Raw genomic sequence first — 15,565 nt, 5'->3', positions numbered from 1 at the left:
TCAAACTACTACTAACAGTGAAACTGGGGAAGCAGTTTTTAATCAACTTTCCAAGGAAACTCACTCCCTTACAGAGGCATGAAAGATGCAAAGAGATCTCATTCTCTAAAATTCAGAGCTGGTTGTTGTTGTTGTCGTTGTTGTTGGCCGGTTGTTGTTGTTGTTAACACAAAGCTCAGAAACTCCTTAAGCTAAGAGTCAAGTGAGACTGGGTTTCCCAAGACAAAGTTTCCTATCCAAACCATCACATAAGGCCAACACTGGGTATTCTCCCTGTGTAGTTAGTGGAAAGCCTGGGAAGATGGCCTTCTCTGGAATCTACCATCCCTTCTCTTGAAAGGTCTTGGGGGTAGGAGGAAAAGGGGCAAATAAATATATCAGTCTGGAGGCGATTCAGGAAGAACAAATGCGGAAGTCAAACAACAAATAAGGCAGATATAAATCCAAATAAAATATTAAAATCATTAAAGGGCTGCTGCTCCCTGAAGATTGGGAAAAATGAAGAGAGTTAATTAAAAGCAATCTCCATGCACTGCTGAGCCGGCCAGCCCTGATAAATCAACAGCTGGGGCTGCTGTGGAGGGCAGGCAAGGGGCTTCAGGAGGGGGTGGGCCAGCCGGGGGAAGGGGGTCTGCCACTGAGACAGCTGTGATGGCTAATTGAACACAGTGACTTAAGTTTCATGTTTTATTAAATATTGTATGACCACTGAATAAAGTTATTCTTTGGAGAAGAAGAAAATGATGGGCTGGGTAAGTGAAGGCGGGGGAAGATAAGGATGAAGAGGTATTGTTCGATTCAAAACATACTTAGGACTGTAACGCTGGCACCTCTGATATTGCTCCCGAAGGCCAAAGCTTTGGGGTTTTTTTTTCTTTCTACTTGATCTGCAAAGGTAGCTGTGTCTTCGTCTTCTAAAATCTCTCTACAAAACTTGGGTTATGTTTATCTGGGGGACAAGGGAAGGCAGTGTAGAGTCAGGGAAAGTAATGAAGAGGAAAAGAAGACAGAAAAGATCTTCAAAATTGTCACTGCTGATCAAAGCCAGACTTTTGACACAAAACTAAAAGGTCAGCAGAAATGGTGGGAACTCTTTTTTTTCTTTACTTCTTTCCTTCTCCCTTTTTTCTGCAGCTAGTTTTTGTGTTTAAAATGAAAAAGAGCTCTGAATTTTGGGGCTCAGTCTAAGTCAAAAGCCAGCTATTTCAGAAGTGTTAGAAGAACAGGCCCTTCTCTATTCTAAGGGGAAACCCTCCAGTTCTTCCTTGATGAAAATAAAATCAAGAGAAATGATTGGGGGAAAGTGTTTTTTTCTCCTCCATAGAACTGGGATTGGAAGGGGAGTGTGTGCATGGGGAAACATAAGGAATTATGCATTTGGATATGCATTTTAATTAGGTGGACAGAGGCAGCCGCCTGTTAATTTTTCTTGCTTGTTTCCACTTAGCATTCATCACAGGCAGAACCACCATAGAGCGCTCCCACGATAATAGATGGTTCTGCATTGGCTAAGTCCTCAGGGAAAATAATTAGCAGGAGAGAATATATTCTCTCCACTCCCACTGCCCCATCCACCCTGCCCTCCCCCAATCACCAGCACCACGTTGCCTCCCCTCTCCCCACCCCCCTCACCTATAGTGGTTTTCCTAGGAGAAGCCGAGGGCAGCAGTCAGTCTCCTGGTTTGCTAGCACTAATTTTGCCCTGCCAAAAAACAAGGGTCTAGGAGAAGAAACAGACAGATCAGAGGTCTCTACTGGAGTGGAAGCTCCTCAATGTAGGGAGGGAGGCAGGTGACTGTGCTGATTAGTTCTCAGGGGCAGGCAGGCAATCCGTGTTGATTGCGGGATGAAGGAACTCCAAAGAGGATGAGACAGTTCTCATTGTGCTCAACTGGCAGCCAAAGATGTATCGAGAGTTGCTGGTTGAGGACAGCAGGAGTAGGGATGATGTTTGTTGCTCTTGTAAAGGAAAGTTGCAGGGCGAAGTGCAATGGTTTTCACCTGCAATCCCAGCATTTTGGGAGGCTGAGGTAAGAGGATCACTTGGGGCCAGAAGTTCAAGACCAGTCTGGGTAGCGCAGCGAGACCCCCATCTCTATAAAAACAATTTAAAAATTAGGTGTGGCAGTACACACTTGTAGTCCCAGCTACTTGGGAAGCTGAGGTGGGAGATCACTTGAGTCAAGGAGTTTGAGGCCACAGTGAGCTGTAATTGCACCACTGCACTCCAGCCTGGGTGACAGAGTGACTGCACCACTGCACTCCAGCCTGGGTGACAGAGTGAGACCCTATCTCCAAAAAATGTATAAGAGAAAAGAAAATAAAGAAAGTTGTAGCTTTGCAGCAAGATTGAATCTGAACCATTTCCAAGGCTGGCAACCAAGACATGTGTGTAACTCTGAGATCTGGCCTCACTGCAATGCTCTCCGGTCTACTTTTCTATAAAGAATCTGGCCGGGTGCGGTGGCTCACACCTGTAATCCTAGCACGTTGGGAGGCCCAGGTGGGCAGATCACTTGAGGTCAGGAGATCGAGACCAGTCTGGCCAACATGGTAAAACCCAATCTCTACTGAAAATACAAAAATTAGCTGGGTGTGGTGGCATGTGCCTTTAATCTCAGCTACTCCTGTGGCTGAAGTACAAGAATCACTTGAAACCTGGGAGGCGGAGGTTGCAGTGAGCCAAGATCACGCCACTGCACTCCAGCCTAGGCAACAGAGCAAGACTCTGTCTCAAAAAAAAAAAAAAAAAAAAGGAAAGAAAAGAAAAAGAATCCATTCTTGCCACTGACCTCCAATGCCAGCAGCTCACCCTCCTTATTCACAAGCGGATCTAAGCCCCTGCCCCGCCTCCACTTCTCTCTCCCTCAGTCATCTCAGTTGAAGGAGGAGCCAGAGACCAGGCAAGGACCCAAAGGCCCAAGTTCCCAGAAGAGCACCCCACTCTACCCACCGTGATTCTGCTTCCTCTGGTTTGGTGGGTGAACTCAGATCAGGACTGAGGACCAGAAATGAAATGAGGGTTTCCCCTGAGCTCACATGCTCACTTATTTCAAACCCAGACAATAGGAAAATCCCACTGCAATCCCAGAGCTATTTACACACGCCTGGATGACTAGGCCATGCATTTCCTGAGAAACGATGATTAGATGTGATGGGTAATGCCAGAAACGTTTATTTTTGTTTTAATATTTAAAATAATGTTTAATATAGTAAGTATTATTGACTCTCTGAGGAGGCCATGGTCAGCTATAGGACACTTTTTAGTTCTCATAGTAACACCTCACATTTGCACTTTCCACCTTCTGAAATGTTTCCACATCCATTATTTCATGCGGGCCGCTGAGGGGAAGCCAGGCTCGGGGAAGGGGAAGGGAGGAGAAGGGAGACACAAGCTCTCCTGGCTGTTTGGAAGGACAGGCCTGACTTGCTAACTCTTGCCCCCCAAGCTATCCTGTCATCACCATGCTTCCACCCACCTCCTATTGTCAGACATCACATCTCCATCCACCTAGGGAGCCTTCACTCCAAGCCTCACCAGGTAACTGCTAGTGCTACAGCCCCTGGAACTGCCCCAAACCCAAACCCTGAACCCCCACTAGGAGTCCCTGCCCTCAAAGGAAGGGAGATATGAGGGAAAGGCAATCCCTGTGGCTGGGGATGGGAGAAGTGAGTCTCTAGGTTCTTAGTTCCCAGTGTGTTCATCGCGAAAAGCAATGTACTACCAATGGAGGGAGAGGCAGAGAGGCTGAATTCTGTGATACTACTAGGTTTGGGTTTTTTTGTTTGTTTAGTTTATAAGGTGGAGAATGCCTGTATTATCTAGAAATGTAGCCCCTAATTTTTTTTTTTTTTTTTTAGATAAGGTCTTGCTCTGTCACCCAGGCTGGAGTGCAGTATTGCGATCATATCTCACTGCAGCCTCAACCTCCTGGGCTCAAGCCATCTTCCTGCCTCAGCCTCCTGAGTAGCTGGGACCACAGGTGTACACCACCACATCCGGCTATTTTTTTAATTTTTTGTAGCAACTGGGTCTCACGATATGCCCAGGCTGGTCTTGAATGCCTGAGCTCAAGGGATCCTCCCACCTCAGCCTCCCAAAGTGCTGGGATTACTGAGCCTGGCCTAGTCCCTAGATTTTACAGTCCAAAAATGAAGGAGACCTAGGCATAGTGAAAACCCAAAAGAAATGAAAACGGGGACTAAAACAGATACTTGTATGCCAATGTTCATGGCAGCATTATTCAAACAGCCAAAAGGTGAAACAACCCAAATGCCCATCCACAGTTAAATGGGTAAACAAAATGTGGTCTATCCATACAACGGCCATAGAAAGGAAGAAAGTTCTGACTATGCTACAACACGGATGAACAAACACTGAAGACATTATGCTAAGAGAAATAAGCCAGACACAGAAGAACAAATATTGTATTTTTCCCCTTATATGGGGTGCCAAGAATGCAGAATGGTGGTTCCTAGGGATGGTAGGAAGCAGGGGATGGAAAAGTATTGTTTAATGGATACAAAGTTTCTCTCTGGGATGATGAAAAGGGTCTGGGCAGCTGGGTGCAGTGGCTCATGCCTATAATCCCAGTACTTTGGGAAGCTGAGGTGGGTGGATCACCTGAGGTCAGGAGTTCAAGACCAGCCTGGCCAACGTGGTGAAACCCTGTGTCTACTAAAAATACAAAAATTAGCCAGTTGTGATGGCGCATGCCTGTAGTCCCAGCTACTCAGGAGACTGAGACAAGAGAATCATTTGAACCTGGGAGGCGGAGGTTGCAGTGAGCCAAGATTGCGTCACTGCACTCCAGCCTGGGTGACAGAATGAGACTCCATTTAAAGAAAAAGGAAGGAAGGAAAGAAGGAAGGAAGGAAGGAAGGAAGGAAGGAAGGAAGGAAGGAAGGAAGGAAGGAAGGAAGGAAAGGAAGAGAAGGAAATCTGGAAACTGATGGTGGTGATGGTTGCACGAGGTGGGAGGATCACCTGGGGCCAGGATTTCAAGACCAGCCTGAGCAACATAGCAAGACTTCCATCTCTACTAAAGATTAAAAATAAATGTACTTAAAGCCACTGAATTGCACACTTTAAAATGGCTAGAATGGTACACTGTATGTTACGTATATTTTAGCCACAATAAAGAAAAATTGAAGGAATGCCTCTCTCTGCTGGAGGTCAGGGTGACCATTTTGTTTTCCCTTTAAAGTCTCAGAATTTACACACCAGCTCCTGTGTAGACTCTGATGAGTTCTGCAACCTCTTCCCCCTCCTCTTTACACTTGCAAAAAAACTGCCATGGAAGCTTTCCACCAAAGAAAAGCCCGATAATAATGTCCCCACTGAAATCTGAGATGTTCTGGAGACATGTCACTGAAGGGGAGGCATGAAGTCCAGTCTAGTCTTGGCTAATACCCACTCGGGTAGGGGCTACTTCCACACAACCGCTGGGCACCTCCATTTCCTCAGTGGTCACACAGGTACACTAGAGGAAGCTCAGTGAGACATCAGTACAGGTCCACTTACTTCAGCTCACTAAACATCCAGGTACCTGTGGCTGCTGCCCAAATTAAAATACAATAAGCACTTTATTTCCAGATTAATTGGGATGGGTGCCATGGTAGAGGAAAAGGCCAGAGAGATCATGGACAAATAAAATCCAGACCAAGGGGCCGGGCGCGGTGGCTCAAGCCTGTAATCCCAGCACTTTGGGAGGCCGAGACGGGCGGATCACGAGGTCAGGAGATCGAGACCATCCTGGCTAACACGGTGAAACCCCGTCTCTACTAAAAAATAAAAAAAAATTAGCCGGGTGAGGTGGCGGGCGCCTGTAGTCCCAGCTACTCGGGAGGCTGAGGCAGGAGAATGGCGGGAACCCGGGAGGCGGAGCTTGCAGTGAGCTGAGATCCGGCCACTGCACTCCAGCCCGGGCGACAGAGCGAGACTCCGTCTCAAAAAAAAAAAAAAAATCCAGACCAGAGGACTGGCTGGAAAATTGGTTACCCTTCTGCCTCCAAACACTTAAAAAAAAAAAAAAAGAAGCAGCAGCAAAATACAGATGTTCTCAGTGATTGCAGTCTTTTAACAACCAAAAACTGAGTGCTTATCCACATCAAAATAGGCCAGTTGGTCTTCAGGTTCCTCATTCTCATCAACTTCTGGATGGGATGCTAGTGAGAAGAAAAGCACTGAAAAGGAAGAGCCAGAGGAAAAGCCCACATTCTAAATGGCCCACCACCTGGTCCTCAGCCTCAGACCTTGAGAAGGGACAAGAAGTTCCACCCAGGTTAGAGCTCCAAGAAGGGAGCACCACGTAGCAAGACTGAACCAGAGAATAAGAAACTGTGGAAGTCTCCAATCTTAAATGTTCTCTTTAGAGCCACACTTTAAAAATAAGAAAAAATCAGAACTCTGCCCCCTAACTGTCCTCTCTGTCCTAATCCACCATAATAACAGCCAGAAAGTTGTTGGCTTAAAAGGAATTTGGGGAATCAAAGTGTGTCACCATCATAAAGACAAGGAATATGCGGCTCAAAGAAGTTCTGTGTCCCCATCACAAGTTAGTTGCCTGTAGCTCTGGAAGCAGAGCTCAAGGCTTAGGATTCCTCTCCCCGGGCTTTTTCTCCTCCATTACTATGAAGTCACTAAGGCTACAAAAAATCAGCCACTGGTGAGAAATGAACGAGGAAGAGGATAAGAGGTCGAGACAGGTTTCATCAATAGCAGGTGAAAGTGTGAGGATGGGAAAACTTTCTGATGGAGCTTCCAATTGCAGATCATTCAAACAGCAGATTTTCAAGGTGAATAACAACACCTAAAAAAAAAAAAACCTTTTCTCAGCAACCTGAGATGATCACAGTCCCCGGATTCAGAGAGGGAGGAGAGGGTGCAAAGGGAGGATTAGACATGTGCCAGCATTGTTCCACAAGCTCAGAACTGAGGCCTGGCTGGTGAGGACTCAATGTGGGCTATTTGAACCCCATTATTAGGAGCTCTGAGCTTAATCCTCTCACCTCTCCCTGCTTCCACACATTGCCCCTAAATTGTAGCCTCCTCAGGGATTATCTCCCTTCCCTTGCCACTGCCTGCCACCCTAATATTCACAAACACACAGCCTAGAAATTCTCCAGTCTGTTCCTCTTCCCCTTGCTCCACCAACACCTTCTAACCACTGCTTTTAAAACTCTAATGCAAATCACAGGCTTCAAAAACCTTCCCTCAGTAACAGTTTTACGATGCTAGCTCCATTCATCCATATGGGTTGACAGACTATGAAACACCAGTAACCGGACCAATAAGAAAAACAAATTACAAAAACACTACAACACCTCATCTCTCCTCAGTCACTCAAACAATTAGAAAACTTTGGAATTTGCAACAGATCATAATATCAGTCTCTCTTGTAGTTCAACAATAATCTTTGCAGAGTTCCAGACCACACAGTGGTTTTACCCACTCCTCCATCCTCCCCCTACCCAAGGCCACTCTCTATCTTTCCTTGTTAAATACCTTTATATTTAAAGACTATTTAAAATTAAGACCATGCTTACAAAACACCCCTGTTGGGCCGTAGCTGGGCAAAAAATATTTCAGTGGTTGTGGGATTTTTTTGGCCAGAGATTTGCCACATTTGGCTACATTTCTGTTTTCTAGTGACTTTCAAAACACTCAAAAACCACAAAAGTTACTTTGCAGAGGTTGGGATAATAAACAGGCCTGGATTCTGGTGCCTTTTTATAACCCATCACCCATCACCACTACTGTCAGCATAGCTGCCTTAGAAACCTAAAACACCAGCCTCAGTTTCCATTCTTTTTCTGGTGCATGCTCAAAACAAAACGTGCTGACCATGGCATTTTGTTTTTTGCATTGATCTGAACAGATGGCTCTGAAACAGCTTTAGACATTATCATCTTTCTCAGATGTATCCAAATTCCAGCTACCTGCATGATTCCAAAAAAAGGAGGATGAGAGGTCTCCAACTCAGCTGTCTCTGAATTCAAGCCCACCTTATGTGACTGAGCAGCTCCCATTCAACTGGCAGTCTCCAATGTCTCCCAGGAGGCCTGCAGGCCAGGCTATTTTCAGAGGTTTACCCTGTGACAATGCCTCCACTTGGGTTCCCGCAGACATTAATCTCCATCATAGGTGTCTCATCAAAAGCAGACATATACCCACTGAAAAATAATGTGTGCTAATGAAGTTTGGAGAATTTAGGGCTTTTTTATAGTGGCAACCAGAAGCAGATGGAGAACAGGTTCTTGGGAATCTGTTGGCTTACAACGTCTGAGGGTCCTTTTTCATAAGAAGCTAAAACAATGTCCATAAAAGGCAGCAAGTTCACAAAGTCCCGGCCTCAATGCCATCTACTTAGTACCTACCCACATCCCCCAACCCCAAAAGAAAGAGCTAAGAGGAGATTAGAACCAGGAATGTGACCCCCACCCCTTCCCCTCTGATATCTAAACTGAGTGCCACAGCAAGAGTGAGGTCTGGCTTCTAACTTTCACATGCACAAAACCACTTTAGATTAGAATACACTAATACAGGTCATAGAATGCACAACGAGATCTAGATTTGCGGTTCATCTACACACATGACCTGCTGTTTGACTTGGCTAAGTAAGTTTATTTTCTTCTCCCAGAGTAGTGTTCTTAATAACAAAACAGGGACATCAACATATACCTCCAAGCAAGGTTAACTCCTTACAAAAGAAAGTTTCAATACAATCACGTATATGTGTGTGTTCACAGTTATCAGCATGACAAAATAGTTTATTGGTCTGTTTATAAATAATTACTTAAGGTAAAGCCCTGTTGGTTTATATGGAATTTAATAATAATAATTTTTTTCTAAGTAGGCAGTTATAATAATAGATATATATGTTTATAATCAAGTCTGGCAGAAGGTGGCAGACATTCTCAGTTAAATGCACACCAACCAGGATTTTGATAATACAAGAGTAAGTTGTTTAAAGTACTGATTGCAGATTTGGGGAAAGGTCTTTTATCTGAACTAGAATATTAAGATTCAAATTTATATTAAAAGCATTATGTGGCTAGTGCGGTGGCTCATGCCTATAATCCCAGCACTTTGGGAGGCCAAGACAGGCAGATCACTTGAAGCCAGGAGTTTGAGACCAGCTGGCCAAGATGGAGAAACCCTGTCTCCACTAAAACACACAAAAATTAGCCAGGTGTAGTGGTGCGCGCCTATAAGTCCAGCTGGATTCTGGAGGCTAAGGCACAAGAATCACTTGAACCCAGGAGGCAGAGGTTGCAGTGAGCCAAGATCCTGCCACTGCACTCCAGCCTGAGCAACAGAGCAACACCCTGTCTCAAAAAATAATAATAATAATAAAAGCATTATGCTTCCCAGGTATGCAGAAATCAACCAGAATGTGACTAACCTACATGCAGGCCTTTATTAAATCCATATTTATGTTACCTGCATGTGTTTACTTCACTACCTGGACCTTATCTTGCTTGTTTATGTAAGAAATGAGGGTAACTCTCATACATCTTTGCTCAGACAATGTAGCTGCTAAATTAAATAACTTGTAATACACATTTACACATCATACATGTCCACCAGCGCTTTTGAATTCTATTTGTCCAGATGTGACTGCTTGGTTGTGGGGGCCACCTGCTGTGTCCCCTTTGTGATCTGATCAGTGCAGGCGGCTCCTATTTCTGCCTCTAACACCCTGTTGGGCAGTAATAAGATGTTAAAGGCAACAACAGAGAGAGAAGCCGGGCTGTCAGCTTCAGAGAGGAAGGGGGTGAAGGGTACAACAAGGAAGAAAAAGAAAGGGAGTTGAGGGGAGATCAAAGACAGGCAGGAAGAAAGCCAAATTGCTAAGAGAGGAGATGTGGCTTGAGGAGCTTGGGACCCTAAGGAAAACCCCAAAGCAATGAGATTCAAAATTGTGCCATCCCATCACCCCAGCTAATTGAATTATTGAATGTCCCACATGGAAAAAGCTAGTACAGTGAAAAATAGCCCATACTCAGTGTAGGCAGAGCCCTGCATAGGTGCTGCTGGAAACCTGAGCTTGTTTCTTCCCAACACATTAACTACCACCACTTTATCCCCCATCCTGAGGAAACCTTTGTGTGACCATTTTCTGTAGGGGGCGTCGGTGGTGTTGGCTTTTTTTTTTTTTTTTTTTTTGGAGGGAAGAGAGAGACTCAGAACGCACACAGAGAAAATGCTAATGTCATTCAGCTCTGTTTCATTGTCAGGAGGGACACATGAGGATAAAAACATAGCTCTCCAAACCATTCTCTCTGCTACCCCTCCTCCCTGCACCACCACCATCCCTTCGGCTGGATGTGTCTCTGCACTTTCTTCTAATTTATCCCATGCATAATTTATTCACGTTGAATTGTTTCCTGATCAGCAACTTTTAAAAACAAATGAAATATATAAGATGTTTTATTAAACAAGTTGTTTAAAAAAAAAAAAAAAAGGCAGATGGTGTCCGTCTCCCAATAACAACGTGTGTGCTCCTGCATTAGGAGTTAAAAACTGTCCAGGGTGTGAGAGGCTGGGCTGGTCAGGGGTATTGTTTACACCCCTTTACCCCCAGGGAAAGGGTCTGGGAAGCAGAAAGGAATGGCTAATTATAAATGACCACTCAACTCCCACCTAGAAAAAGCAAGCAGGGGCGTTGTGTGTATGCTAGTGTGTGCATGCGTGTGGCGGCACAATTACAAATACATCACATTGCAACTGTTTCTAATTATACAAAGTACAATTCAGAACTAATTCCCCTAACCAGCCGGGATTCCGCCACCTTCTTTCCCCCTGTCTGTCCCTTCCCCCACCCTTAACTCCACCCTACACAGACTCCCTCCCCAAACGCGCACCCTACTGTAATCCAAAAAAACCCTGGAGCGAGCAGGGGAACACTGAAGCTTAGAGATACTGCGCCCGCCCGCGCGAAAGCGGGCTCCGGGTAACTAGGGTACGGCTTTCCCAGTAGGAAACAAACCTGGTGCACATGTGAAATAGATTCTCTAACTTGAGTTTACCAGGTAGCATCAGCCTGGTTATGTGATTTCGGCTGGATATGGGGAAACTGCAAATCAGTTGTGGGTTCGGTAGAGACAGCATCAGCGGTGTTGCAGCGAAAGCAACCGGCAGCGAGGATGCGGCGAAGTTACGCCCATTTATTCTGCCATAAAACATTTTCTTTCTTGGATGAAACGCTGTGGCGTTCAAGTGCAGTGTATCCGAGCTTCCGAGGCAGAACTGAAGCCGGGAGCTCCTATCTGCTCAGCCTCAGCTTCCAACGTCCTCTTAACGGCAGCTTTCATATAAATATCTTTGAAACCTGGGGCATTCCTACCCGTTTCCCTGTTTCTCGTGGGCGACGAGCTGGTGCAAACACGTCCGATTCTCCCTGTGCATTCCTTTGCGTTAGGAACCCCCCTACCGTCTCCGGGAGCGAACCTGGTTTTCAACTCCAGGAGTGGCGAGGGGTGAAGACGAGAATGCGCTGAATTAAAAGAAGCAGGGTCGACAGTGGCCACGCACCAGGGAGAATTCGGCACGAACCGCCCCCTACCCGGCCCGCACCTCCCACTCCCCCGCTTTGCCTGCGGCTTCGTCCGGGCGGGGAAGTCCCGGTCGAAGGGGTGCGGACCCCCAGCCCACCTCGAATACGGAGGGAGCCACCCTCTGCCGACATCACCCAATAGCACCCCTTTCAGAGCGACACTAGTTTTCCGAGGCCACCCTTGGCTCCGCGATCGCGAGCGGACTTGGCGGCTTAACAGTTCCACCGACTGGAAGGAAGGAAGGAAGGAAGCCAGGATGAAAAGGAGGAGGAAGGCAGGCAGGCAGGCAGAAATTGGCTGTTGGACCCGGGGCTGGCCCCCGCGAGTGCTCGCCTGGCCCGCCCCACTCTGTCCAGGATCTGGACAAGCGCTCAAAGTCTCCCCGGGGCGGCCAGAGGCACCTGCCCCTCGCCCGGCCGGGAGCAGACGCTGCCCCCTCGGGCCAGGAGCCCCAAAACCGCCTCTCCGCCTGCCTCGGCGCCTCACCCAGAGGTGGCGAGAACACCATTCATAAGACCTGCGGCTTCCCTGCCTCCAAATCCACCCCAAGTTAACCCGAGTCGTTAATCCACTACAGCCAGGTTGCTCGCAAACACACGAGCAGACACACACGCGCGGTCGCCCGGAGCGCCTCCGAGATCCGGGGGCTGCCGGGGAAAGCCCGGGGCGACCACCTGGGACCCAGCACGCCCGGGACCCGCTGCTTCCCCCGCGGTGCTCCCAACTCCGGAAGGTTTGCACAAACTCCCCGCGAGCGATCGGAAGGCGAAGAGCGCCCTGCAAACTCCGGAGCCTCCGCGGTCCGTCCGCCGGACCCAGCAGACCCAGCGGCGGGGCGGGGGCCGCGGGCTTGGGGGTGCGGGGCTCGGCCAAGTGCACCGAGGCAGTCCCGGCCCGACGCTCGCCCCCCGCCCGGCCGCCCCCGGAGCCTCGCTCCCTGCCCGCGAGGCGGGGGACTCCAGGGACCGCGCTGTTTCCGAGCTCCCGCGACCCCCCTGCTGTAGAGCGCTCGAGCGCCGGGATCCTCCGCCGGCAACCCCTATCTCTCGCTCTCTCTGCAATTTAGCAGAACACAAATGTAACAATTTTCTTCTTGTTAATTGCATCTCCTGACATTTCTGCGCGTTGGGGGAAAAAAAAGAAGTAAGAGCTGAAAGAAGAGAGAAGCCCCGCCGCGGCTGGAGGCGCCTGCAAGCGCAAGCACTGGCAGCGCTCGCCACGCAGAAGGCGCCTTTTTTTTCATATTGAAACCACGCGGAATATGTACATTTTTTAGTCTTACTTACGCTTTCAGGGGGTTGTGAATGACAGTCGCCATTTTGCTACAATGTAACAGAATATTGTCTGTCTCAGAGTTCTAAAGGTTCGCTCAGGGGAAGCGACAGGCCAATCAGAGCGCGGGATACCGGCCCGCCGGCCAATCGGCGCGGCTGGTCGCCAGGTGGGCGGGGCCTGCTCGGTGGTAGTTATTAGGGGAGCTGTCAAAGCCCAGAGGTCACTCCCTTTTGTAGAGCCCGAGAGCCAGCAGGTCTTAAAGGGGAAGTACCGCGTTGGCAGCTCCTTTTCGGGCTGGGGAAAGTGGAGACGCACGGGAGAATATTATAGTTTGGTTCAACTCCCTACTTTTCTAAATAACTGCAGAGTTTGCGCTCCTGGACAGAAATATTTCAATATTGCCAGCAAGCCACTGAATCCTATTCATTAGCTTTTGGCTTTGCATATCAACATTTTTAATCCCCCAAAGGGTAAATCCCCGTGTTTCAGTACAAAAGTTGGAAGGCTGCCGTTTCGTGTAACAAATTACTACATGTGCTTTGCCGTTTGCTAATGCTCTGGGTCCTGCTGCTTTTTAATATTCTTATTCCCGAAGTGTTCTCTTTATCTCCGCCACCTTCCTCTCTCGCTTCTTGGAACTGCCGCTGCTGTTCCTGGCGACTCCAGGACAGCAACTCACCCTCCCCCTGGAATGCCTCAATGTCAGGCTCACTCCCTCCTGCAGCCAGGGCTTTCTTTACGTAGTGCAGGGGGGTTACTCTGCGCGGTCCGCCGCTACCACCCCTTCTGTTCTGCTCCCTACACCAGAAACTTCCAAAATGCTCAGATTCCTGCTCGGTGGTGCGACCTGGAGCTCTGACCTTTAGGCTTAGAGGTAGGGAGGACTTCAGGCAACCTTTGGAAACTTTCTACTACTAGGAAGCAAGTGCCTAGGCAGAAGTCGTAGAGCCTGGACTGGGTGTTGTCAGAGTCCCTTTAGAGAAGTGGCACACGCGATTCTGACGTCACCTTTCACTACTTAGAAGGTGGAAAGAATTTGCTAGTGAATAATCCGATGTGACCCGAGGCGTCCAAAGAGTCTGTGTCTGCTTCCAGTCAGTGTGAACTCTTCACTGGCGAGCCCCTGACAAAATTGGGAGACTTCTGCGAAGTCAGGCTTCCACTGGGCACCGGGAAGCTCTGCGTGGATGAAATCGCATTAAATCGAGAATAGGGTAGGGGCCTCGTTAGCATACAGAAGTCTGGATACCATTCCAAAGCTGTTTAATCAGGTCAAATAGCTAAGATAGTGGGGGAGGGGTGGCAAGGGGAGAGAAGTTGCCAAATTGCCATTTCAAAGCTATGCCCTCTCGCTTCCTTTTGCTCCTCTCAAGACAATGAATAAAATAAAATAAACATTCCAGAATTTCAAGAGTTCAACTACATACGCTATTAGATTTACAGATAAACAGAAAGTGACTGAATAACTGTTTGTAATAGATTTGAAATCTTTAACTCCTCTCTGCCTATTTAATAAGCAGAATCAAGTTCTACAGATTCCTTTGTAAATTCTTTGCATAGCATCTTGGCAGAGATTACAGTTTGAAAAAGTTATCTCCGAGACGGGTGGATCACGAGGTCAGGAGATCGAGACCATCCTGGCTAACCTGGTGAAACCCCATCTCTACTAAAATATACAAAAAACTAGCCGCGCGAGGTGGCGGGTGCCTGTAGTCCCAGCTACTCGGGAGGCTGAGTCAGGAGAATGGCATAAACCCAGGAGGCGGAGCTTGCAGTGAGCTGAGATCAAGCCACTGCACTCCAGCCTGGGCAACAGAGCAAGGCTCTGTCTCAAAAAAAAAAAAAGTTATCTCCTTTTCCAAAATTAAAGTTTGAAAAATCCCTTCTTTACTAATTTGACAAGGGATTGGTTCAAAAGTCTATACTTGACATCACTGAAAAGCAAGCCCTATATTTTCACCCAAGAAGTATGAGTTTGAAGTATCAGTCAGAAGTCCCACTAACCTCTTTGAGGTATCAAAGACACAACAGTTCAGATTAGTAGACAACAACGCATTTTCTTACACACAGCCTGATAAAGTAGGAAATGTAGAGCCTCCCCTAAACAAGATTTACAATTTAATGGGGGAAGAGAGAAGAAATGAATTTATATTACATATTAAAACACATACTCTAAGCATGTACATATCATTTATTGTGTTAAGGCCTGCATGCAGAAACCAGCATAATCTCTAACTACCTAACAAACTTGAAAATGTCAAATCAGATTTATCGATTGGATTGGAAAATAGTGAATTAAAGACAGTACTTTAAAAAAAAAAAAAAGGATAGACTTGTTTTTTGTAATCCAATGGAATGTCATTTTAACTCTATCAATACAGTTGTGACTTTTAAAGAAACAGTTATATTTAACATAAAAGAATTATTTTAACTTTAGTGTTTATATTATAGATCAAAATATAAAGTTGGTTTTTTTTGTTTGTTTGTTTTTTTACCAGAAGGTTCAAAAGCAAAGGGGCATAGAGCAGGCATGTTTAAAGAAGACGGTATCCTTAAACAGAGTTTTGGAGAAGTTTAGCAGTTCTGGGGCAATTTCATAGTGCTGTACATGGCAGAAGTGTGAACTCTGGAATCTGCCAGCCTGAGTCCACTATTTACCAGCTGGGTTACCTTGGTCATATTTACTTGCCAGGATTAAATGAGGTAATACATGTCAAGTGTCTGACAC

The 15,565-nt window shown here is 46.9% G+C and overlaps 1 protein-coding gene across 4 annotated transcripts in view; it reads right to left on the bottom strand.

The window, feature by feature from the left end:
* Positions 1 to 13,258, bottom strand: part of DPF3 (double PHD fingers 3) — a 282,885-nt gene extending 269,627 nt beyond the window's left edge. For 3 of the 4 annotated variants that reach the window (XM_031668013.1, XM_031668014.1, XM_031668015.1), the window contains exon 1: positions 10,995 to 11,709. In XM_031668013.1, coding sequence (XP_031523873.1) covers positions 10,995 to 11,191 — 197 coding nt within the window. In that variant the 5' untranslated portion in view covers positions 11,192 to 11,709. Of the gene's footprint in view, positions 1 to 10,994; positions 11,710 to 12,848 lie in introns of those variants that run through there. The other variant, XM_031668016.1, reaches the window with a different exon arrangement.
* Between the last annotated feature and the right edge of the window lie 2,307 nt (positions 13,259 to 15,565).

Source organism: Papio anubis, chromosome 7 (assembly GCF_008728515.1).
Source record: "Papio anubis isolate 15944 chromosome 7, Panubis1.0, whole genome shotgun sequence".
In the NCBI taxonomy this organism is placed as follows: Eukaryota; Metazoa; Chordata; class Mammalia; order Primates; family Cercopithecidae; genus Papio; species Papio anubis.
Note: the sequence above shows the minus strand (reverse complement) of the source record. Positions and strands in the feature narration are given on the sequence as shown.